This window comes from Haliotis rufescens, unplaced genomic scaffold, assembly GCF_023055435.1.
Source record: "Haliotis rufescens isolate VD_foot unplaced genomic scaffold, xgHalRufe1.0.p SCAF_14, whole genome shotgun sequence".
NCBI classification, from domain to species: Eukaryota; Metazoa; Mollusca; class Gastropoda; order Lepetellida; family Haliotidae; genus Haliotis; species Haliotis rufescens.
The window spans coordinates 17,646,913-17,673,977 of record NW_025963824.1 but is presented as its reverse complement, the minus strand read 5'-3'; the positions used below and the strand labels follow the sequence as shown (position 1 = coordinate 17,673,977).

At 43.8% G+C, this 27,065-nt stretch overlaps 1 protein-coding gene across 1 annotated transcript; it reads left to right on the top strand.

Moving 5' to 3' along the window:
• Positions 1-4,747: 4,747 nt before the first annotated feature.
• LOC124152607 lies at positions 4,748-13,649 on the top strand. Its single transcript, XM_046525591.2, has 5 exons — positions 4,748-5,891; positions 8,435-8,920; positions 12,083-12,221; positions 12,537-12,673; positions 13,212-13,649. Exons 2-5 carry the CDS (start codon positions 8,584-8,586, stop codon positions 13,298-13,300), a joined length of 702 nt encoding a protein of 233 aa, XP_046381547.2. The 5' UTR covers positions 4,748-5,891; positions 8,435-8,583; the 3' UTR covers positions 13,301-13,649.
• Positions 13,650-27,065: the final 13,416 nt, after the last annotated feature.

The following is a 27,065-nucleotide window of genomic DNA, read 5'->3' as shown; positions in this document are numbered from 1 at the left end:
GCTTGCTCTTCAACATACTGACATACTCAGGCAGTGCTTGCTCTTCAACATACTGACATACTCAGGCAGTGCTTGCTATTCAACATACTGACAATACTCAGGCAGTGCTTGCTCTTCAACATACTGACATACTCAGGCAGTGCTTGCTGTTAGAGGAAGGATCACATTAATTGCCATCTGTTGAATTTCATGTATATTTATATCTTGTAAGCAACTTTCAACACCGTTTGAGGAAGGCGTAAAAGGAATTTTCAATACATGTGCGGTGATATGGACCACTGAATATCAGGGGAGGAATAAAATGTCTTTGTTAATGTAATTGAAATCCCGTAGCCCGTGACAAAACACGAACATAGGTAATGTGGGTTTTCTGAATTTTCCACTGGCGCATCATGAAATACAAGTAGGGCTGATGCATCACGTGGCTTGGTCTCCGTAAAGGGGGACAAAGGTTGTTTAGCAACGCCACCAAGTCATTGAAACGAACACCTCGTGATCACAATAAGATTCCGTTGCATTAGATATCAACTCGCGGCGTATTACAACACGTACTTAAAATTCGTTAATGTAATCCGATTTTCGCTTTTCACATGAATCACGTTTCTTCTATAGCTCTGTAATTAACTGTGGTCGCGTTATCGAAATATACTAGTCGTATGTACTAAATTAGGAAACTTTACGTAATTAATCAGCTAATTGTTTGATATAAATGTTATAAATTAAAAGCCTGCTATGTGTTTCTTTTAAATAGCAATAACTTTCTTTCGTTGAGCTCAAAAAGAGAACACACATGAATAGACATGTAGACGTATTAACGGTTAACAGAGATTATATATAGAGCATATTTATAAACGCAACTCAAAGAAATAATATAAATGAGTAAATGTTGCAATTTTCTAACATTATGGAGAGATTACATATTGTCAAACTGTAGCAGTAGCTTAAGCCGAAGTGATATCTGTTATGGGTAATATCAGCGTGAAGGGTAGTGAAGTACACACGTGAAGAGTAGTGAAGTACACACGTGAAGGGTAGTGACGTACATACGGGAAGGGTAGTGGTTGGTTGGTTGGTTTGTTGTTTAACGCCGCACTCAGCAATATTCAAGCTATATGACGGCGGTCTGTAAATAATCGAGTCTGGACCAGACAATCCAGTGATTGATATCATAAGCATCGATCCACGCATTTGGGATCGATGACATGTATCAACCAAGTCAACCAAGCCTGACCACCCGATCCCATTAATCGACTTTAACGACAAGCATAGTCGCCTTTTACGGCAAGCATGTGTTGCTGAAGACCAATTCTACCCCGGAATCTTCACGGGTCGGAAGGGTAGTGAAGTACACAGGTGAAGGGATGTCAAGTACACACGTGAAAGGTAGTGAATAACACACGCGAAGGGTAGTGAAGTACACACGTGACGGGAAGTGACGTACACACGTGAATGGAAGTGACGTACACACGTGAATGGAAGTGACGTACACACGTGAATGGAAGTGACGTACACACGTGAATGGAAGTGACGTACACACGTGAATGGAAGTGAAGTACATACGTGAATGGAAGTAACGTACACACGTGAATGGAAGTGACGTACACACGTGAATGGAAGTGACGTACACACGTGAATGGAAGTGACGTACACATGTGAATGGAAGTGACGTACACACGTGAATGGAAGTGACGTACACACGTGAATGGAAGTGACGTACACACGTGAAGTGGTGAGGTGAGGTGAAATTGGGTTTAACGTCGCGTCCAAGATTATTGCACTTATATAGCGACGTGCATGCACGTGTATGTGTGTGTGTGGCTGCTTGTACTAGTCTGGACTGATGCCGATTTATAGTGCTAGCTCACTGAGATACCATGCTGCAGTTTAACAGTATACTGACTCCGAGCCAACCAGTCCTTGTTTTAGCACCTTAATGTCGAGCGCCAGACAGGGTAACAACAAGTACAATCTTTTAACGTCTTTTTGTATGACGCGGCCCGGGATCGAACCATTGACCTTCCGCTCTCCGGGCGGACGCTCTACCACTAGACCACGGAGGCGGTCACACGTGAAGGGTAGTGAAGTACACACGTGAAGGGTAGTGAATAATACACGGGAAGGGAAGTGTAGTACACACGTGAATGGAAGTGACGTACACACGTGAAGGGTAGTGAAGTACATACGTGAAGGGTAGTGAATAACACACGGAAAGGGAAGTGTAGTACACACGTGAAGGGTAGTGAATAACACACGTGAAGGGTAGTGAAGTACACACGTGAAGGGATGCCAAGTACACACTTGAAGGGTAGTGAATAACACACGGGAAGGGTAATGAAGTACATACGTGAAGGGTAGTGAAGTACATACGTGAAGGGATGTCAAGTACACACGTGAAGGGTAGTGAATAACACACGTGAAGGGTAGTGCAGTACACACGTGAAGGGATGCCAAGTACACACGTGAAGGGTAGTGAATAACACACGTGAAGGGTAGTGTAGTACACACGTGAAGGGATGCCAAGTACACACTTGAAGGGTAGTGAATAACACACGGGAAGGGAAGTGTAGTACACACGTGAATGGAAGTGACGTACACACGGGAAGGGTAGTGAAAAACACACGTGAAGGGTAGTGAAGTACACACGGGAAGGGATGTCAAGTACAAACGTGAAGGGTAGTGAATATTACACGCGAAGAGTAGTGAAGTACATACGTGAAATGTAGTGAAGTACACACGTGAATGGTAGTGACGTACATACGTGAAGGGTAGTGAATAACACACGTGAAGGGAAGTGAAGTACATACGTGAAAGGTAGTGAATAACACACGTGAAGGGAAGTGAAGTACACACGTGAAGGGTAGTGAATAACACACGTGAAATGTAGTGAAGTACACACGTGAATGGTAGTGACGTACATACGTGAAGGGTAGTGAATAACACACGTGAAGGGAAGTGAAGTACATACGTGAAAGGTAGTGAATAACACACGTGAAGGGAAGTGTAGTACACACGTGAATGGAAGTGACGTACACACGGGAAGGGTAGTGAATAACACACGTGAAGGGTAGTGAAGTACACACGGGAAGGGATGTCAAGTACAAACGTGAAGGGTAGTGAATATTACACGCGAAGAGTAGTGAAGTACATACGTGAAATGTAGTGAAGTACACACGTGAATGGTAGTGACGTACATACGTGAAGGGTAGTGAATAACACACGTGAAGGGAAGTGAAGTACATACGTGAAAGGTAGTGAATAACACACGTGAAGGGAAGTGAAGTACACACGTGAAGGGTAGTGAATAACACACGTGAAGGGTAGTGAAGTACACACGTGAAGGGCAGTGAAGTACTCGCGTGAAAAGTAGTGAAGTACGCACGTGAAGGGGAGTAAAGTACACACGTGGAGGGTAGAGAAACACACACGTAGACGGTAGCGAAGTACACAAGTGAAAGGTAATGAAGTACACATATAAAGAACGGTAGTAACGTACACAGGTGAAAGGTAGTGAAGTACATACGTGAAGGGTAGTGAAGCAAACACGTGAAGGGAAGTGACGTACACACCTGAAGGGAAGTGAAGTACACACGTCGACGGTAGTGAAGTACACACGTGAATGAGTGTGAAGTACACACGTGAAAGGTAGTGAAGTACACACTTGAAGGGTAGTGAAGTATACACGTGAAGGGTAGTGAAGTACACACGTGAAAGGTAGTAGATTACACACGTGAAGGGTAGTGAGGCACACACTTGAAGGGAAGTGAAGTACACACGTGAATTGAAGTGAAGTACGCGCGTGAAGGGTAGTGAAGTACACACGTGTATGAGTTTGAAGCTCACACGTGAAAGGTAGTGAAATCCACACGTGAAAGGTAGTGAATTACACACGTGAAGGGTAGTGAGGCACACACATGAAGGGAAGTGAAGTACACACGTAGACGGTAGCGAAGTACACAAGTGAAAGGTAATGAAGTACACACATAAAGAACGGTAGTAACGTACACAGGTGAAAGGTAGTGAAGTACATACGTGAAGGGTAGTGAAGCAAACACGTGAAGGGAAGTGACGTACACACCTGAAGGGAAGTGAAGTACACACGTCGACGGTAGTGAAGTACACACGTGAATGAGTGTGAAGTACACACGTGAAAGGTAGTGAGGCGCACACTTGAAGGGAAGTGAAGTACACACGTGAATTGAAGTGAAGTACGCGCGTGAAGGGTAGTGAAGTAAACACGTGTATGAGTTTGAAGCTCACACGTGAAAGGTAGTGAAATCCACACGTGAAAGGTAGTGAATTACACACGTGAAGGGTAGTGAAGCACACACATGAAGGGAAGTGAAGTACACACGTGAAAGGTAGTGAAGCACACACGTGAAGGGTAGTGAAGCACACACATGAAGGGAAGTGGAGTACACACATGAAGGGAAGTGAGTGAGTGAGTATGGTTTTACGCCGCTTTTAGCAATATTCCAGCAATATCACGGCGGGGGACACCAGCAATGGGCTTCACACATTGTACCCATGTCGGGAATCGAACCCGGGTCGTCGGCGTGACGAGCCAACGCTTTAACCACTAGGCTACCCGACCGCCCCTGAAGGGAAGTGAAGCACACATGTGAAAGGTAGTGAATTACACACGTGAAAGGCAGGGAACAATGCACGTTAAGGGTAGTTGAGAGACACATCACGTGTGTATGGGTGAAAATGGATTTCCGGCGCTATTAGCACGAGTCCAGCATCATCACCACGAGGGACACAACAGATGGGTTACACACTGCTACCATGAGGGACACAACAGATCAACAGATGGGTAACACACTGCTACCATGAGGGACACAACAGATCAACAGATGGTTAACACACTGCTACCATGAGGGACACAACAGATCAACAAATGGGTAACACACTGCTACCATGGGGGACACAACAGATCAACAGATGGGTAACACACTGCTACCATGACGGATACAACAGATCAACAGATGGGTAACACACTGCTACCATGAGGGACACAACAGATCAACAGATGGTTAACACACTGCTACCATGAGGGACACAACAGATGGGTTACACACTGCTACCATGAGGGACACAACAGATCAACAAATGGGTAACACACTGCTACCATGGGGGACACAACAGATCAACAGATGGGTAACACACTGCTACCATGACGGATACAACAGATCAACAGATGGGTAACACACTGCTACCATGAGGGAAATTGAACCCTGCCCTCCGGCATGATAAGCGCATGAATTCACCACTACCCTACAAAGAGCGGGCGGAAGGAATTGAAGTATCAAGAAAGACCGTCGTACAAGATGATACAGTTTAGGTATCGAACACGAGATTCCTAGCTAACACGACAACCGATGGTCTACCCTTATGTCACGCTATCTACACGCGTGACACAGGCGGCTCCTCCAGGCTGACCACTGTGTCGTTGCCACATCTTTCACGAGGCTGCATCTGTGGTGAAGTGATATCAAATACTGAAGCGATCTGTGGGCCCCAGTATCAAGTTAAGGCCTCCATTTGTGTGTAGACTATAACTCTATTGTGGAGACACGGCAAACCCAAGTGACATACCTATACGATTACGTACAGACAACGTGACCCGACTCTCGCTCCCTGTTCTCCCTTCCGTCAGCCCCTAGCATGGAGAAAAGGTTCCAGCTGAGCGAGCGCTTTCGTCACGGTGAATGCTTTCGTTTTGTTCTCACAATAGCGAGGACGAGGAGACTCTGCCTTTACAATGTTAGCTAGGTATTTTTTAGTAAAACAATCTTGTATATAAGTTTCCGCTGGAAGGCTGAGTGACATACTATGCGGACCTATCCTTTCTATCATGGAGTATTCCTTGATCAAACCAAACGTACATCCAGGTAAGTAGTCAGGTGGACGTGTTCATCTTGTAAATGTTAGAATATATTTGAAATAATTTGCTGTTAAAGTTTATTACGTATTGACTAACCATGTTTCAAGTACAGGGATGTAGATGCTCAGGTGTCTCTTCAGCCGTAACGCCAGGGACATGTTTCTCAGGATTGTGTATTATTTACAAGCAAATGTCAACATTCTCCTGTTTCCATCGCAGTATAAAAGCACTCTTTATCGTATTATTACACTTAGTTTCTGAAATTGGTTCCAATAATAACTAACATTGTACTTATGTATGTCAAATTGTACCATTCGTGAAACATGTTCCCATAGTGAACGCACATCTGTCATCCGTAATATGTGTTTTCATTGTGTCTTCAATGAATAATATTTACATTCATTATGACCAAAAAAACTAGACAGTCATATCAACATTTTCATGTTCATATTTATGAGAATTAAATTAAAGAAAAACTCTGTTATATTACATAAATTAGATGTAAATGTTCACGAAAGTGCTTCAAGTTTGAAATTTGTATGAACTTGAATTATTATTGCCTTTTGTCGATGTATTTAAGTGTGATGTATTTATAGACACCACAGTAGTCAGGGTCACTGAGGGTGTATGTGATAGATCAATAAGCACTGATGGCTGTGTACCGATCAAACAGATGTCTCCTTAAGTTTGTCTTTTTTACGGGATATCAGAGGCAACAATTCTACTTGAACCTAACAATTCAATTTGTTTATGCTCTTCAACCCACTCACTGGTGGTACAAGAGGAAATATTACAACACTAGATAAATAAACATACATACAGTATCAAGATACAATTTGTATATATAGTATATCCATTTATAGCTATTCAATACATCTCCACGTTTCCCTGATTACTTAACAGTGTTTCAACTTCAGAAAAGACACATTTAAAGTACGTGTATTACCATGTAACTCGTTTTAGCTTAAGATTTACCCGCATATTGTGTTTGAAAGTGAGAGTAGGTCATGGACGCGAAAGGATTTGTTGAAGTGCCACACCGAGCAATGGCAACCTATATCCAGTGACTGTGGTGTGGTGGTTGTCCAGTGTGTATCTCATCTGTCCAGTGTATATATACAATCCCGCTTGTTGATTGTTCAGGGTATGGGGTTAGCGTAGATTGTACATGCAAATTAACCCGTTCTTTCACTACCTGGCTTCATAGAATACTAAATATCAAAAGGTACGCGTGATATTGTATACGGGCATGTCCATGCGTGGATTCAAATACCCCACACACGTATTTCAATGACGGCTACAACATAGATAGCTATGCACCTGTAGCATGCTCTGACAAAACGCGTCTGTCTATACACAAAATACAAACTGACTTTCATTGTGAAAAGTAGGCCGCCTATAGATGAATCAGATAGTATACGATCTGCCTTGTACGGCATCTATATAAACTTGATGTGTAATCTTACCACGAATATGAATACAGCTGTACAGTCGATGAACTGAACCTAATAATATAACTTAGGTTAACATTGATACAACATACTCCTACCATGAATTTGAGAAATACTCGATCCTGATTGATCAATCAGAGGTTTCAAATCACAATAACTAGCTCTCATTGAAACAGTTGAATTAACAACAGCACCACCGCGTAATTCAATATTAGAAAAAAATCTTCTTTCTCAGCCATTGTCTGTAGACATTTTTAAATAATGTTATTTACAAACATAGGCTACTAATTTCAGTTTTCATTTACTGCAGTATTTAAAGTAGGCGTGGTATGTATATATTTTTGCTTATTTTTCTATACGGGTGACCACTTCCTGTTGGCTAAGGAGGTAGCTGTGCCACAAACTGTCAGTGTCTCTTATATACTCGTATATGAGTGAAGCAGGGTGAGGATTGCTCACTTCAAATCGACAATCTACTGAACACATTTCACTCCAGCCATGCAGCTTCACTCTAACGTAAACATTAACGTGTTTATTTAGTCATTGTAGAAAGGAGATAAAGATATTGGGTTTTCAAAATAGAGTTGGATTCCAAATTTAATTTAGGGTGGTTAAATCTACGGGTCACCTAGCTCTACATTGAAAACACAGTAGGCCTATGTTATCTCCCAGCTAACCAGATTATGCTATTGGTCGTAGTGTTCATTTACTGACAGAACTCCGTTCCAAATATGATAAAGTTCTACCTTTAAGACATGTTGTACGTCACAAAGACATATTGTACGCCACAAAGACATATTTGCATCTTAAGGCTGCTTATACTTGAGATGTCGATACAACGTGGTGGCGAGCATCAACAGCTGATAGATTGAGATTGTCTATGTTGTTTGGAAACGTAAGACCGTTCAGGTTACTGTAACCTTTGGAATAGTTGTATTAACCAGACACCCATCAAGTAATATAATGTAACATAGTGCAATCTTGGTCTGCGTTTAATGGTTTCATATTTCATGTACATGGATGCCATGGGACATTTTACTATGAATTCAAATTCATCTTTTTTATTTGCATGTGTAACTCTTCGGGTCTTTCTTTACAGATAGATATCCCTGTGAAGAGATGATTGTGAGAAGTACAAGTGAAGCCAACAGTCTGTGTCTACCTTACCCAATGCTATGATTCTTCCCCACTGATTATTTGTAAAGAACACATCATTAGTCTCAGCCAGGATCACCGACAACTCCCGCAATGAAGTCCTATCCAGGCATAACTAGCCCCACCACCTCGGTCCCTAGAACAGATGCGCGTCCCCAGTCCGTGGAGTTAAAGAACACATCAGTGGCGTATTTACTGGCCATCTTCCTGGGGTTACTGGGTGCCCATCACTTTTACCTGGGAAGGCCAACATTTGGAAGACTGTATCTGTGTACTGGGGGACTGTTTGGAGTTGGGTATGTGGTGGATCTGATTCGCGTTCCGTGGCTGGTAGAAAACGCCAATCTTGAAGTTCGGCATCCAGAGCGACGAGGGACGAAGTACCTGGGAGATGCCTATCTGCTGTGGTTTCCACCCTTTGGCTTACTAGGTGAGGCTGTAGTCAGACCCTCACTCACTGTACACTCGCCCACCCTGTGTGTAACCAGCAATGTAATGTCGCCTTCCCTTGCATTCTTTTTTGTGTAACACCTTTTATTTCAAGTTAGAGGCCACAGGCCCATAGAACATAACATTACAGAAATACAATTACTGATAAAGTGACGTATATAATTTCATTGCATTCAATATGAATTTCGATAGCTGTACAAGAGTAGGTTTATGATTAGATGATATCAGACGAACAAAGGATCCCAGTGACGGATTTACAAAGTCTTTAGGATCAATGTATCGATATCTTAAATCATTTAAAGCAGGGCATACAAGTGCACAATCTACACAAGCGACATTATGGATCGATGCCATTGCGTCTGCCCATTTCGATCATCAACTGATGACAGCCACATCTAAATCTTGACAACGCTTGTTTCAATAGTGTAGAGTCGACTTGTGTAAGATATACCTCGGTCTGTCAAACTGATTTGTAGGTTGAATATGCCCTTAGCTTTGGATTTGATGATATTGATGAATGCCATCGTTGGATGTTATAATCAGATACACGTTGCCCAAACTGAGACATAAAAGATAAACATTTCCAACATCTTGCATAATCCAGGCATAGCCAAAGCCAAACTGGAATAAGATGTGTTTTATTTTAGTGCCCCAGGAAGTTCTGTCTACGCAGTCCAATCGTAACAGCATTAGATACGTTTGCTTCGGAAGTCGGCCATTATTCATAGTGACTAGTTTAGCCCAATATTTTACACATTTTGTTACATAGATCAGGAATAATAGAGGTCGACCACTTTCTCCAAAAACAGCATCATTACAAGCACTGAGAGGCAATTACGGAATTCTTTTTATATACTTAGTCTGAACTCTCTCAGTTTGATCCACGACTTCGTATCCCCATAGTTCGGAGCCGTATGTAAGGATGGGCAGAACCTTGCTATCAAACACCTTTAGTGCAGTCGTAATTGGTAATCCACCACACATAGAGTGCAATCTGTATATGAGTAAGCATACTTTCTCCGCCTGTTTTGCCAACATCTGTTTCGATCTCGTCCAAACCAGTTTAGGTGTAAAATAAAGACCAAGATATTTATAAAAGGAGACGGTTTCGATCTGAGAGCCCCTGTAATACCATTTTTCATACTGCCGTAGATATCCACCATTTCGGAATACAACAATCTTCGATTTTTGTATATTTAGGTACATACCCCATTTTCACAGAAGGTGCTAACGCAATTAATTTGTTCTTGGAGTTTGCCTGCGGAATCTGCAGAGTTAGCGACATCATCACCATAGAGAAATAAGCATATATTAGGATATTCTTCAGATATGAAAATGCCTCTACAGTTTGAAGAAGTCATCTCACTAACCAATTCGTTGATGTAAAATGAAAATAACAGCGGGCTGACCATACAACCTTGGCGAGCACCAACCCAGCACTGAAAAAAGTCTGTGAGACTTTGATCTGTCCGTACACAAGTCTGTACTTTTGAATACATATTTCTTAAAACAGTTAAAATATGTCTATGTATTCCATAGCTAATAAGTCGATGCCAAAGTAAAGTGTGATTTAAGCAATCAAAGGCTTTTGAAAAGTCTATGAAGAAAACATATCACCTGCCACCTGTTGATTTAGAGAGGTATGTTCTAATCATCCCGTAAAGAGAAAACATGTTGTCCACCGTCGAATAACCTTTCCTGAATCCAGCTTGATTTTCAGGAATACCATTATTTTCATGAGACCAATTTTGGAGTCTCTGGTTTAATATTTTGGTGAAAATCTTTCCAATCACTGGAAACAGAGAGATTCCTCTGTAGTTGTTTGGATCAGATAAAGTGCCTTTTTTATGAAGAGGGCATATGGTTGCCTTGCACCAATCAATCGGGAAATTCCCAGTTTTCATTATTTCATTAAACAAATTCATAAGTATCGGAGATATTTGAAATGAAGAATGTTTAAGTACTTCCGATGTACTTCCATCGCCACCGGCAGCTGAATGACATTTAAGATAACGGATTGTCTCTGTAACTTCCTGAAGAATTAAGTCTCTATTAAGATAATCAGGTAGTCCTTCATTGCAATTGTTACAATGTGAATCATGCTCGTATAAATGTTGATTAACTTTATCTATAATAATCGAGATGGTTTGACCAGAGACCATATTATATGGTCTCTGGTTTGACCTGTATTCAGTAACTGTTTGCCACTGACTTTGCTACCTGTAGAAGACGAGTTGGTCTTTCTAAATGATTTAATAGATTACCACAGTTCTTCAGGGTTGTCACGAATACTATAATCTCTGATTCCTTGCCGAAAAGACGATTTATAATCATGACACACTGATTTCAATATTCGCTTCCTTTGTTTATAAATTTGCAAACAAGTGAAGCGTCAGTCAATCTAAATTTTCCCAAGGCCCGATACTTTTCACGCTTGGCTGTCCCACACTGCATGTTCCACCACGCGGGCTGTCGGGCGGGTACAGAGTCACGTGACCCATGTCGTCTGCTCAATGAAGCTGCTACCCGCTCGAAAAGATGGGATATCTTATTGACGGTGTTATCGTTATGCTTATATATTTCAGCATCAATGTCCTTAATCAGTGATTTTGAAACATCATCAGTGATTACATTTGGCAGCTATCTCTCCAAACGTCCATTGTGTAGGGTGTCAGTAACATGTCACCGACTATGTCCATAAGCTTAGTGTTAATATTCAATTCACAAATAATAGGGAAATGATCAGATTCGTCCAGACTCAGCACCCTGAAGTCTATGACTTGCTCGAACAGAGCTGAGGTAGCAAGCATATAATCCCCTGTGTTACATCCACTGTTTGCAGGATGTGTTATTACCTTCCATTGCATCCTCGTTGTAGAAAGCGGCTGGGGGGAGAACGTGTTCTGGTATAAGGACCGAGTAACCAGACTGATTGTCAGTGTCGGTGTTATTGTACATCGACGGCACGGAACGTTGTTTATGCAACAACGACTGGTTTGACTGCTCCATGTGATCACTTATTTATTGATCACCACCGTATAGCTGGAACATTGCTGGCTGGGAAGTTGCAAAACAAACAAGGTAAACATTTCATGTCGCTCCTTGATCAATTCACGTAATTATGTATGTTTAATGTTTGCAGGTTTTCATCATTTCTACCTTGGGCATTACTACACTGGCTTTTGTTACATGCTGACAATGGGTGCTCTGGGCATCTGTTGGTTGTTGGATGCCATATTATTGCCAGTTTTATGGATAAACTGGGTCAACGAGCTCAACGGGTAAGTATACATTATACGTATAATATAGATAGTGGCTATAATGTGACCTGTTTTTCTAACGATGACCAGAAACAATAAGTAAACATTAGCTAATGTCCCCTTATGGACACAGGGTGTGAACTCCATTTATGACCGTTGACTTGCTTAAACCACGTACAACCCTACTGACTCACTCAGCCACCCCTCACTCACTCACTCACTCACTCACTCACTCACTCACCCATCTTCTCCAAAACAAAGTATGGTGCCAATGACTAGGTGGTCGTTTGCCAACGTGTCTGTCCTTATGGTCACAATACTGCTTTACATCTACAGTCATTGTCCTGAAAAGGAACGAAGAGGCAAGCACTTAACTGAAGACCATACAGAAGCTGGCCTGTCATCACTGACGTCATCTGTGGTGATGACGTCACCACCACCACCGTACACATCATTGCTGGAGGCATGTGCAGGTCAGTAGTGCAGGGTCAATACGTCATGCATTAAGACATATTATAGCAATAAACGGAACAAAAGGAAATCGACAGTCACTTTAAAGCTTGTGACCTCAGTCATTTTATTGCCAAACAAATACATAGTTTTCAACTTTCCACCTTATATGAAGCAGACTACGTATCCATAAAATGAGTTGAACGAGCCGAGGTCAATGTGTGCCCATTTGTTTTTGTTGGTATTCCTAAAGGGAAAAATATAATCAAGCGTTCCTTCATCATCGCTTAGTTTTCAATAATACAATATATAAATCGTCTTATCTCCCTTCTAACGTTTGAGACTAGTTGTGCCCGAAAAAACAATAATGTTTTAGGAAACAGCCTTAATACGATTGCAGCCAACGTACATCTGCCCAATACGTGCACACACTAGTAAATCAACGCGTGTTAAAAACATTAAAGCAATGCAAGTTCAAAATTAGTAATTTGAGAGGGAGGTTCTAAAACTAAACGTACATCGTCTCGTCCAGGTTGAACGTGAATGTTGTTAACTTTGCAGATGCCATCAACCCGCCGTCGTATGAACAAGTGATGCTGACGGATGCTGCTGAGAAGAACGAGGGACTATCTATCCAAATAGATAAATAGAACTCTTCATGTTATTCTTCCTGTCCTTATGGAACCACATACATCTGCCATCCCCTTATGAGTCCCACGAAACTGCCCTGTGATACTGTGTTGTTTTAACGTCCACTATCCAGTGATACGTTAACGTGCTTAGGAAAGAGTAGTGAAGTAGAATGATAGGTGTGATGATTAAACTCAGCTGGTCGTCACATCAGCCGAACGTAAAGCTTCATTCATGGCGTCTGTCGAATGCAGTCATACGTGGAATATATCGGTACACTCGAACGTTCCAGTTAATCCAAGGCGGCAACAGTATATAATCTCGAGTTCCGACGGGAACATTGTTTTAAATAAAAAATATAATATTTTATGAATGTTTCAATCTGTTTCAAAAGATGGCACATCTTTTCTTGAGGCATACTTCACGAACATCGATCTACAAGTCAGCGAACCTGACCACAAGACATGTTAGACGCTTCTCAGGACAAGCGTGCGTTGCTGAAAATCTTCACGGGGGCAAACACTCGGTTACACAACCCTGACCTGTGGGAATCACTCTGTATAGCATTGTTGGCAAGATGATAATGCCAACACTGTTACGGGTCACTCGTTAATCTCAGTTACGCATTCTCTATGAAACATGCACAGTCTACGTTTGAACACACTATTCAACTTACAATTTAGCTTAACTTAGACCCAATCACTCGCTATAATTTTCCTCGATTTTTGTTTTTATAAATGTCTGCTCGGCTAGCTTTCCCGTCACAATATCCTCCAAACAAGGTGAAAAAGTATTCCATTCACTTGCAAATAGATACATTTTACAATTTTATGTCCTGGTAAACGGTTCAGGTTATTATATGGTAGACTCCAAATCAACCCGCGACCCCCATATCAGTCCTCTGTCCTGCGGCCCTCGGGGTGGCATGGTGTGAACACTGTCATGCACCAACTTCTAAGTTTCAGGATGACACAAGTACCACATGTGTAAGTCCTGTAGCTGGTAAACATTTTTGAGTATGACTTGAAGAGTGATATGGCAAAACATGACTTATTTATGAAGAAAAGACTACTGTTTTACGGCGTGTTGCTTTGCAGTGTTCTTTAAAGTAAGTGAGTTTGGTTTTACGCCGCTTTTAGCAATATTCCAGCAATATGCCAGCAATATCACGGCGGGGGACACCAGAAATGGGATAGGCTTCACACATTGTACCAATGTCGGGAATCGAATCCGGGCCTTCGGCGTGACGAGCGAACGCTTTAACCACGAGGCTACCTGACCGCACCTGTTCTTTAAAACTGAACACAATGCAGCCATTGTGGTGATTCTGGCGGTACCTGGAACTGAGGAATGACAGACTCGTCTGTGACAGAACAAACTGGAGATCGGGATTAAGATGTGAAGAGCTCAGGCAGTATTACACCTCGGTGATTCGGGAACGCCAATCTGAGCACATCGCGTATTTTCGTCAATACTCTACAGAAAATAGTGTTATTTGTATCAGTGTTTATGCAGAGAATATTTGAATATCGAAGGTTGAAGTAACGTTTACTCTGTTGTGGTTATGTTTTTTAATACAAATGATCACTGCATGTATGTTGGAGAATTTGCAAAATTGCAAACATCCAGCAATAGTGCCTTGTGCCTGTACAGCAGACCAGCAATAGTGCCTTGTGCCTGTACAGCAGACCAGCAATAGTGCCTTGTGCCTGTACAGCAGACCAGCAATAGTGCCTTGTGCCTGTACAGCAGACCAGCAATAGTGCCTTGTGTCTGTACAGCAGACCAGCAATAGTGCCTTGTGCCTGTACAGCAGACCAGCAATAGTGCCTTGTGCCTGTACAGCAGACCAGCAATAGTGCCTTGTGCCTGTACAGCAGACCAGCAATAGTGCCTTGTGCCTGTACAGCAGACCAGCAATAGTGCCTTGTGCCTGTACAGCAGACCAGCAATAGTGCCTTGTGTCTGTACAGCAGACCAGCAATAGTGCCTTGTGCCTGTACAGCAGACCAGCACTGAAGTGCAGTCGAAACTGAAGGTCTGTTTCCAAGTCTCCTTCTGTCTTTAAAACAGTTTTTTAAAATCATAATTATACTTATGCCTGTTTGCTGTTTGCGAGATGTACATGTCCTGCAGCACTATTTGCGTGTTTATTAGGATGGTTCCGGTTTTCGGCGTCCTGTCTCAACCGTCTGTGTTGATTGACATGTTTGTAAGAGCTTGCCCTAAAAGACAAAATCGCGATGTGACGCGACATGCTCGACATTGATTCATCAACCTATTAATGTTCAGTTCTGGCACGAAACACAACGTCCCCAGTTCATGATACTCTTACATCGAATGTATATGTTCATCGTTCATGTTTTGACGCTATCACATGTATACGTTATACCTGGACGTGAAACTTCACAGGATAACCCGTAGTGGAAGCTGAAAGAAAGAAGGATCAGCATCGCCCAGTTTGCTGTGGACTGTTTGAAGGTAGGTGCAAAGACGTGAGCCGCCAGCAGGCAGGATGTGTACCTGTGTATATGCCTATCAAACACTCTGTTACCATGTTTGTTTGTTTGTTTGTGTGTTGTTTAACGCCGCACTCAGCAATATTCCAGCTATATGACAGCGGTCTGTAAATAATCGAGTCTGGACCAGACAATTTCTTATTCACTCATTACTTCTTCAAAAAAAATAAAATAAAATGAAGTCGACGTAGATATTTTCAGGAATTTTCTTGTCCCCTGCTTGCTATTGCAGTGGAAAATTTCTGAATTGTTGAAACAAAGTATACCTGATTCAGAATAATTCATAATCGTAATGTGTGTATATAATGTTTATAGGTTTATAAGTTTTTCTCAATTACAGTAAATGACAGGCGACAATTTTACAATAATGTTTATATGCTTTAGTAGGCTCTTACGAGGGTACTTGCATATACCTCCATTTGTAAATAATGCAGAAACACTGACATAATAATATCATCTGGACCAAAAAAATCGCAGCTTTTAGAGTCTACAAACAGCACAGGTTTGAACACAGTCGGGAGTTTCTTGTCTTGTAGAACGTGTCTGGAGGGAGAGTCAAACTGGAATGGGGAATCGCTATTGTCACCATATTTGTCCCACCTACACTTCGTGACATGGAATGTTGGAACGTTTCTCGCCAGTTGCAGCTTTACTGATGCCGGCTCTTGGAACGACATTTCGATTACATCACGTCACGTTAACAAAATTATACGTGAGAGGAATACAAAACGTGATGCAGATTCTAGATTTAAAAAAACAAACCAGGTGGAACCTGGGACACCGACCACCGAAGACTTAAGGCTCTGTGTAAGATATCTCAGAATGAAAACGTAGGATTAAAATTATTTAAGAGGTTGATTCCATGGCATGGGTTTGTTTGTTTGTTGGTGTGTTAGTGCGCGTCACAGTCACCAATAGTCCATCTACATACAGTGATACACGTGATTACCGGGACTGGTTGTACTTGTCTCTCAGCGACTGGTGCATGAAACACAAAGGACAGCTAATAACGCCTTTTGCTCATCCGCTAAATATATCCTTGCCCTACTCGTTTCACTTGCAAGTAATATCAGACATGTTTACGCTACTGTTGACCGCGATCACATGTCACTTGCTGTATCTCTCTGAAGTGATCACTACGGTTCGTAGGTTTGCAGCCTAGCGTCTGATTGTGTTTTGTTACCAAATTCAAGCCTCTATCGGTACGGAAATATCAAGTGTCTTGTGACATTATTGGATATCGATTTCACGACTGAATTTTTCAGTCGTTGCATTGAACTCGAGTCGACAACTATGAAGTGGATTTATTTCGTGACACTGGCAGAAGTTATGAAGTATATAGTCAGTGACCAACTGTTTGATAAAATGAGCTTTCTTACCAACAGCAGTTTGTTAGGGAATGCAGGCGGCTTGTTGTGTTGCAGTGTTCTGTGTAGCTACACACAATGCAGGCGGCTTGTTGTGTTGCAGTGTTCTGTGTAGCTTCACACAATGCAGGCGGCTTGTTGTCTTGCAGTGTTCTGTGTAGCTACACACAATGCAGGCGGCTTGTTGTGTTGCAGTGTTCTGTGTAGCTACACACAATGCAGGCGGCTTGTTGTCTTGCAGTGTTCTGTGTAGCTACACACAATGCAGGCGGCTTGTTGTGTTGCAGTGTTCTGTGTAGCTACACACAATGCAGGCGGCTTGTTGTGTTGCAGTGTTCTGTGTAGCTACACACAATGCAGGCGGCTTGTTGTCTTGCAGTGTTCTGTGTAGCTACACACAATGCAGGCGGCTTGTTGTCTTGCAGTGTTCTGTGTAGCTACACACAATGCAGGCGGCTTGTTGTGTTGCAGTGTTCTGTGTAGCTTCACACAATGCAGGCGGCTTGTTGTGTTGCAGTGTTCTGTGTAGCTACACACAATGCAGGCGGCTTGTTGTGTTGCAGTGTTCTGTGTAGCTACACACAATGCAGGCGGCTTGTTGTGTTGCAGTGTTCTGTGTAGCTACACACAATGCAGGCGGCTTGTTGTGTTGCAGTGTTCTGTGTAGCTACACACAATGCAGGCGGCTTGTTGTGTTGCAGTGTTCTGTGTAGCTACACACAATGCAGGCGGCTTGTTGTGTTGCAGTGTTCTGTGTAGCTACACACAATGCAGGCGGCTTGTTGTGTTGCAGTGTTCTGTGTAGCTACACACAATGCAGGCGGCTTGTTGTGTTGCAGTGTTCTGTGTAGCTACACACAATGCAGGCGCTGTTGCTACAATGCTGATACCAGGAGCTGCAGGATGACGGGCTTGTCTCATCAGGAGACAAACTTGAAGAACTTGCCCGGGCAGATTACTCAGGTAGTATAACATGCTGGTGATAGCGAGACATGTCGGTAATCATATGTGCATAAAATTAAAGAAAATAAATAAATTAATGCTGCAAAATGAATCGTACTGAATTATTTTCATTATATCCTGTATTATTAAAAAACAATTTAAGGAATGAACATGCAATCAGTATCAATTAGATCAGACTTACACATTTACCTTTCGACACTTACTGCTCCACTTACAATTGCGAGTTTGGTATGTTTCCACCTACAGCTGCAAAACCATACGTATTTTTAATCACAACCTAAATCCCCCAAAAACCAAAAGCATCAAAGCAAAAATATTTTGCAATATTTTTTAAGCATTTCCTGGGATAATTTTTTTTTTAATATTCAGGCTTGTGTTGTGTTGTGTTGTGTTGTGTTGTGTTGTGTTGTGGTGTGTGTCGAGGATGTGGTGTGGTGTGTCTAGGGTGTGGTGTATGTCGGTGTGGTGTGTCTAGGGTGTGGTGTATGTGTATGTCGGTGTGGTGTGGTGTGGTGAGGTGTGTGTGTGTATAGGTGTGTGTGTGGTGGTTGTGTGTGTGCGTGGTTGTGTGTGGGGTTTGGTGTGTGGTGTGGTGGTTGTGGTGTGATGTGTGTATCTAGGGTGTGTGGGTGGTGTGGTGGTTGTGGTGTGGTGTGGTTTGGTGTTTGGTGTGTGGTGTGGTGTGGTGTGGTGTGGTGTGGTGTGGTGTGGTGTGGTGTGATGTGGTGTGGTGTGGTGTGGTGTGGTGTGGTGTGGTGTATATGCGTTTGTTCGTTGGTGTGGTGTGGTGTGGTGTGGTGTGGTGTGGTGTGGTGTGGTGTGGTGTGGTGTGGTGTGTCGGTATGGTGTGGTGTGCTGTGTGTATCTAGGGTGTGTGTGTGGTGGTTGTGGTGTGTATGCGTTTGTTCGTTGGTGTGGTGTGGTGTGGTGTGGTGTGGTGTGGTGTGGTGTGGTGTGGTGTGGTGTCTAGGGTATGTGTGTGTTTGTGAATGGGTGGTTGGTGTGTCGGTATGGTGTGGTGTGCTGTGTGTATCTAGGGTGTGTGTGTGGTGTTTGTGGTGTGTGTGTGTTTGTGTGTTGGTGTTTGGTGTTTGGTGTGAGGTGTGGTGTGGTGTATGGGTGTGTCGGTGTGGTATGGTGTGTGTGTGTATGTGTGTTTGTGTTTGGTGTGAGGTGTGGTGTGGTGTATGGGTGTGTCGGTGTGGTATGGTGTGTCTGGGGTGTGTGTGTGTGTGTTTGTGTGTTGGTGTTTGGTGTGAGGTGTGGTGTGGTGTATGGGTGTGTCGGTGTGTCTGGGGTGTGTGTGTGTGTGTGTTTGTGTGTTTGTGTTTGGTGTGAGGTGTGGTGTGGTGTATGGGTGTGTCGGTGTGGTATGGTGTGTCTAGGGTGTGGTGTATGTCGGTGTGGTGTGTCTAGGGTGTGGTGTATGTGTATGTCGGTGTGGTGTGGTGAGGTGTGTGTTTGTGTATAGGTGTATGTTTGGTGGTTGTGTGTGTGCGTGTGTGTTTGTGGTGTGTGGTGTGTGGTGTGGTGGTTGTGGTGTGATGTGTGTATCTAGGGTGTGTGGGTGGTGTGGTGGTTGTGGTGTGGTGTGGTTTGGTGTTTGGTGTGTGGTGTGGTGTGGTGTGGTGTGGTGTGGTGTGGTGTGGTGTGGTGTGGTGTGTGTCTAGGGTATGTGTGTGTTTGTGAATGGGGGGGTTGGTGTGTCGGTATGGTGTGGTGTGCTGTGTGTATCTAGGGTGTGTGTGTGGTGTTTGTGGTGTGTGTGTGTTTGTGTGTTGGTGTTTGGTGGTTGGTGTGAGGTGTGGTGTGGTGTATGGGTGTGTCGGTGTAGTATGGTGTGTGTGTGTGTGTTTGTGTGTTTGTGTTTGGTGTGAGGTGTGGTGTGGTGTATGGGTGTGTCGGTGTGGTATTGTGTGTCTGGGGTGTGTGTGTGTGTTTGTGTGTTGGTGTTTGGTGTGAGGTGTGGTGTGGTGTATGGGTGTGTCGGTGTGGTATAGTGTGTCTGGTGTGTGTGTGTGTGTGTTTGTGTGTTGGTGTTTGGTGTGAGGTGTCGTGTTGTGTATGGGTGTGTCGGTGTGGTATGGTGTGTCTGGGGTGTGTGTGTGTGTTTGTGTGTTGGTGTTTGGTGTGAGGTGTGGTGTGGTGTATGGGTGTGTCGGTGTGGTATGGTGTGTCTGGGGTGTGTGTGTGTGTGTGTGTTTGTGTGTTGGTGTTTGGTGTGAGGTGTGGTGTGGTGTATGGGTGTGTCGGTGTGGTATGGTGTGTCTGGGGTGTGTGTGTGTGTGTGTGTGTGTTTGTGTGAGGTGTGTGTGGTGTATGGGTGTGTCGGTGTGGTATGGTGTGTCTGGGGTGTGTGTGTGTGTATGTTTGTGTGTTGGTGTGAGGTGTGGTGTGGTGTATGGGTGTGTCGGTGTGGTATGGTGTGTCTGGGGGGTGGGGGTGGGGGGGGGGGGGGGTGTGCTTCGTGTGAGTGTGTGAAAGGAAGATAACTAATGCATATTTGCTTTGTGGTGTCACGTGGTCCTGCCCCACACTGAACCACACATGTTGTGTCTCATATGGCACGTGACTTTGTTCAAAATGTGCCTCTGTTCACCCAGCAGTGAGTGGGTACCCGGTAGGATGAGATGGTAATGTGGCTGTTAACCTTCTAGCGCCACTCATGCAGCTTGGGTTGTATACTCCCCAGGGAGCTGAGATTGAAAATCGAGTGCTCACTGATCCATTGACCGGGGTAATAATAGTGTAGCGCTATGAGCATCCACTTGGTGAATGTAATCTAGCGCATTTTAAATGTACTTATTATTATTATTATTATTATTATTATTATTATTATTATTATTATTAAGGAAGACTGTGTCATGCTTGGCACCACAGAAGGGTCACAGGAAACAGGCTAGTGTCAACGGAAGGAGGATTTACACTTTATGGTAATTATAAGGATATAACATGAACTTTAACATGAATATTTCTTGCAGTAACGAATCGGTGTAAAGAACAATTTTGCGAGGTGTTACTGGAAATATCCAAATGAATAAAAATATTTCAAAGTATTTTACACTACTAAGCATTTCAATTAGGAGAATATCAGTTTGAACCATATGTTGAGCCGCTTACACGAGCCGCAGACAGACGAACAGTACCATGGCCTCACGGTTTGTAGTACAGACTGTATTGGATCTGAAGCAGTTGATGGATTACTCACAAATACTTTCTAGAAACTACAGCTAGAGAACACTAATACAGGTGACAACATGACAAGCTTTTGTAAATCAGAATCTCAAATTTGACAGAAGTAATTATTTGAAAGTGTCGCTTGAGGGATAGGTTACATGGAGTGGCGGTAGTTGATTGAGCAGCACCATCGATTACTCATGAACAACTGTTTCTCTAATTCGAGGCACAATACATGCAACTTGGTACGCGTCAACCTCAGTGCAGACCCGCGGTCTTAGGGGGTTGTGACTGAACTGCGGATTGTGACTGCGGATTGTGACTGAACTGTGGATTGTGACTAAACTGTGGATTGTGACTGAACTGTGGATTGTGACTGAACTGTGGATTGTGACTGAACTGCGGATTGTGACTGAAATGTGGATCGTGACTGAACTGTGGATTGTGACTGAACTGCGGATTGTGACTGAACTGTGGATTGTGACTGAACTGTGGATTGTGACTGAACTGTGGATTGTGACTGAACTGCGGATTGTGACTGAACTGTGGATTGTGACTGAACTGCGGATTGTGACTGAACTGTGGATTGTGACTGAACTGTGGATTGTGACTGAACTGTGGATTGTGACTGAACTGTGGATTGTGACTGAACTGTGGATTGTGACTGAACTGCGGATTGTGACTGAACTGTGGATTGTGACTGAACTGTGGATTGTGACTGAACTGCGGATTGTGACTGAAATGTGGATCGTGACTGAACTGTGGATTGTGACTGAACTGCGGATTGTGACTGAACTGTGGATTGTGACTGAACTGTGGATTGTGACTGAACTGTGGATTGTGACTGAACTGCGGATTGTGACTGAACTGTGGATTGTGACTGAACTGCGGATTGTGACTGAACTGTGGATTGTGACTGAACTGTGGATTGTGACTGAACTGTGGATTGTGACTGAACTGTGGATTGTGACTGAACTGTGGATTGTGACTGAACTACGGATTGTGACTGAACTGTGGATTGTGACTGAACTACGGATTGCGACTGAGCAACGGACGGGGCACAGTTATGCCTGTGTTTGTCATTTCCTATGCATGTATTGATATGAAGGTCACTGAGTAGTTGTTTATAGTGTAGTTCTGTTTCCTTATGTACTGAGCCATCAGTAATTTTAGCTTAGATTAGATTTTGATGCTCTGCATCGCTACTTGCTTTGCCCAGAAATGAAGGTTGTTTCAGAGTGAATCAATCTCCTCCCGATATGACGGGATTGTAACATCAACCACCCATGTCACTGACTGAATCAACCTCCTCCCGATATGACGGGATTGTAACATCAACCACCCATGTCACTGACTGAATCAACCTCCTCCCGATATGACGGGATTGTAACATCAACCACCCATGTCACTGACTGAATCAACCTCCTCCCGATATGATGGGATTGTAACATCAACCACCCATGTCACTGACTGAATCAACCTCCTCCCGATATGACGGGATTGTAACATCAACCACCCATGTCACTGACTGAATCAATCTCCTCCCGATATGAAGGGATTGTAACATCAACCACCCATGTCACTGACTGAATGAACCTCCTCCTGATATGACGGGATTGTAACATCAACCACCCATGTCACTGACTGAATCAACCTCCTCCCGATATGATGGGATTGTAACATCAACCACCCATGTAAGTGACTGAATCAACCTCCTCCCGATATGACGGGATTGTAACATCAACCACCCATGTCACTGACTGAATCAACCTCCTCCCGATATGATGGGATTTTAACATCAACCACCCATGTCACTGACTGAATCAACCTCCTCCCGATATGACGGGATTGTAACATCAACCACCCATGTCGCTGACTGAATCAACCTCCTCCCGATATGATGGGATTGTAACATCAACCACCCATGTCACTGACTGAATCAAACTCCTCCCGATATGACGGGATTGTAAAATCAACCACCCATGTCACTGACTGAATCAACCTCCTCCCGATATGACGGGATTGTAACATCAACCACCCATGTCACTGACTGAATCAACCTCCTCCCGATATGACGGGATTGTAACATCAACCACTCATGTAAGTGACTGAATCAACCTACTCCCGATATGACGGGATTGTAACATCAACCACTCATGTCACTGACTGAATCAATCTCCTCCCGATATGACGGGATTGTAACATCAACCACCCATGTCACTGACTGAATCAACCTCCTCCCGATATGACGGGATTGTATCATCAACCACCCATGTCACTGACTGAATCAATCTCCTCCCGATATGACGGGATTGTAACATCAACCACCCATGTCACTGACTGAATCAACCTACTCCCGATATGACGGGATTGTAACATCAACCACCCATGTCACTGACTGAATCAACCTCATCCCGATATGACGGGATTGTAAAATCAACCACCCATGTCACTGACTAAATCAATCTCCTCCCGATATGACGGGATTGTAACATCAACCACCCATGTCACTGACTGAATCAACCTTCTCCCGATATGATGGGATTGTAACATCAACCACCCATGTAAGTGACTGAATCAACCTCCTCCCGATATGACGGGATTGTAACATCAACCACCCATGTCACTGACTGAATCAATCTCCTCCCGATATGACGGGATTGTAACATCAACCACCCATGTCACTGACTGAATCAACCTCCTCCCGATATGACGGGACTGTAACATCAACCACCCATGTCACTGACTGAATCAACCTCCTCCCGATATGACGGGATTGTAACATCAACCACCGATGTCACTGACTGAATCAACCTCCTCCCGATATGATGGGATTGTAACATCAACCACCGATGTCACTGCCTAAATCAACCTCCTCCCGATATGACGGGATTGTAACATCAACCACCCATGTCACTGACTGAATCAACCTCCTCCCGATATGACGGGATTGTAACATCAACCACCCATGTCACTGACTGAATCAACCTCCTCCCGATATGACGGGATTGTAACATCAACCACCCATGTCACTGACTGAATCAACCTCCTCCCGATATGACGGGATTGTAACATCAACCACCCATGTCACTGACTGAATCAATCTACTCCCGATATGACGGGATTGTAACATCAACCACCCATGTCACTGACTGAATCAACCTCCTCCCGATATGACGGGATTGTAACATCAACCACCCATGTCACTGACTGAATCAACCTCCTCCCGATATGATGGGATTGTAACATCAACCACCGATGTCACTGACTGAATCAACCTCCTCCCGATATGATGGGATTGTAACATCAACCACCGATGTCACTGCCTAAATCAACCTCCTCCCGATATGACGGGATTGTAACATCAACCACCCATGTCACTGACTGAATCAACCTCCTCCCGATATGACGGGATTGTAACATCAACCACCCATGTCACTGACTGAATCAACCTCCTCCCGATATGACGGGATTGTAACATCAACCACCCATGTCACTGACTGAATCAACCTCCTCCCGATATGACGGGATTGTAACATCAACCACCCATGTCACTGACTGAATCAACCTCCTCCCGATATGACGGGATTGTAACATCAACGACCCATGTCACTGACTGAATCAATCTCCTCCCGATATGACGGGATTGTAACATCAACCACCCATGTCACTGACTGAATCAACCTCCTCCCGATATGACGGGATTGTAACATCAACCACCCATGTCACTGACTGAATCAACCTCCTCCCGATATGACGGGATTGTAACATCAACCACCCATGTCACTGACTGAATCAACCTACTCCCGATATGATGGGATTGTAACATAAACCCCCATGTCACTGACTGAATCAACCTACTCCCGATATGACGGGATTGTAACATCAACCACCCATGTCACTGACTGAATCAACCTCCTCCCGATATGACGGGATTGTAACATCAACCACCCATGTCGCTGACTGAATCAAACTCCTCCCGATATGACGGGATTGTAAAATCAACCACCCATGTCACTGACTGAATCAATCTCCTCCCGATATGACGGGATTGTAACATCAACCACCCATGTCACTGACTGAATCAACCTCCTCCCGATATGATGGGATTGTAACATCAACCACCCATGTAAGTGACTGAATCAACCTACTCCCGATATGACGGGATTGTAACATCAACCACCCATGTCACTGACTGAATCAACCTCCTCCCGATATGACGGGATTGTAACATCAACCACCCATGTCACTGACTGAATCAATCTCCTCCCGATATGACGGGATTGTAACATCAACCACCCATGTCACTGACTGAATCAACCTCCTCCCGATATGATGGGATTGTAACATCAACCACCCATGTCACTGACTGAATCAATCTCCTCCCGATATGATGGGATTGTAACATCAACCACCCATGTCACTGACTGAATCAACCTCCTCCCGATATGACGGGATTGTAACATCAACCACCCATGTCACTGACTGAATCAACCTCCTCCCGATATGACGGGATTGTAACATCAACCACCCATGTCACTGACTGAATCAACCTCCTCCCGATATGACGGGATTGTAACATCAACCACCCATGTCACTGACTGAATCAACCTCCTCCCGATATGACGGGATTGTAACATCAACCACCCATGTCACTGACTGAATCAACCTCCTCCCGATATGACGGGATTGTAACATCAACCACCCATGTAAGTGACTGAATCAACCTCCTCCCGATATGACGGGATTGTAGCATCAACCACCCATGTCACTGACTGAATCAATCTCCTCCCGATATGACGGGATTGTAACATCAACCACCCATGTCACTGACTGAATCAACCTCCTCCCGATATGACGGGATTGTAACATCAACCACCCATGTCACTGACTGAATCAATCTCCTCCCGATATGACGGGATTATAACATCAACCACCCATGTCACTGACTGAATCAACCTCCTCCCGATATGACGGGATTGTAACATCAACCACCCATGTCACTGACTGAATCAATCTACTCCCGATATGACGGGATTGTAACATCAACCACCCATGTCACTGACTGAATCAACCTCCTCCCGATATGACGGGATTGTAACATCAACCACCCATGTCACTGACTGAATCAATCTCCTCCCGATATGATGGGATTGTAACATCAACCACCCATGTCACTGACTGAATCAACCTCCTCCCGATATGATGGGATTGTAACATCAACCACCGATGTCACTGCCTAAATCAACCTCCTCCCGATATGACGGGATTGTAACATCAACCACCCATGTCACTGACTGAATCAACCTCCTCCCGATATGACGGGATTGTAACATCAACCACCCATGTCACTGACTGAATCAACCTCCTCCCGATATGACGGGATTGTAACATCAACCACCCATGTCACTGACTGAATCAACCTCCTCCCGATATGACGGGATTGTAACATCAACCACCCATGTCACTGACTGAATCAACCTCCTCCCGATATGACGGGATTGTAACATCAACGACCCATGTCACTGACTGAATCAATCTCCTCCCGATATGACGGGATTGTAACATCAACCACCCATGTCACTGACTGAATCAACCTCCTCCCGATATGACGGGATTGTAACATCAACCACCCATGTCACTGACTGAATCAACCTCCTCCCGATATGACGGGATTGTAACATCAACCACCCATGTCACTGACTGAATCAACCTACTCCCGATATGATGGGATTGTAACATAAACCCCCATGTCACTG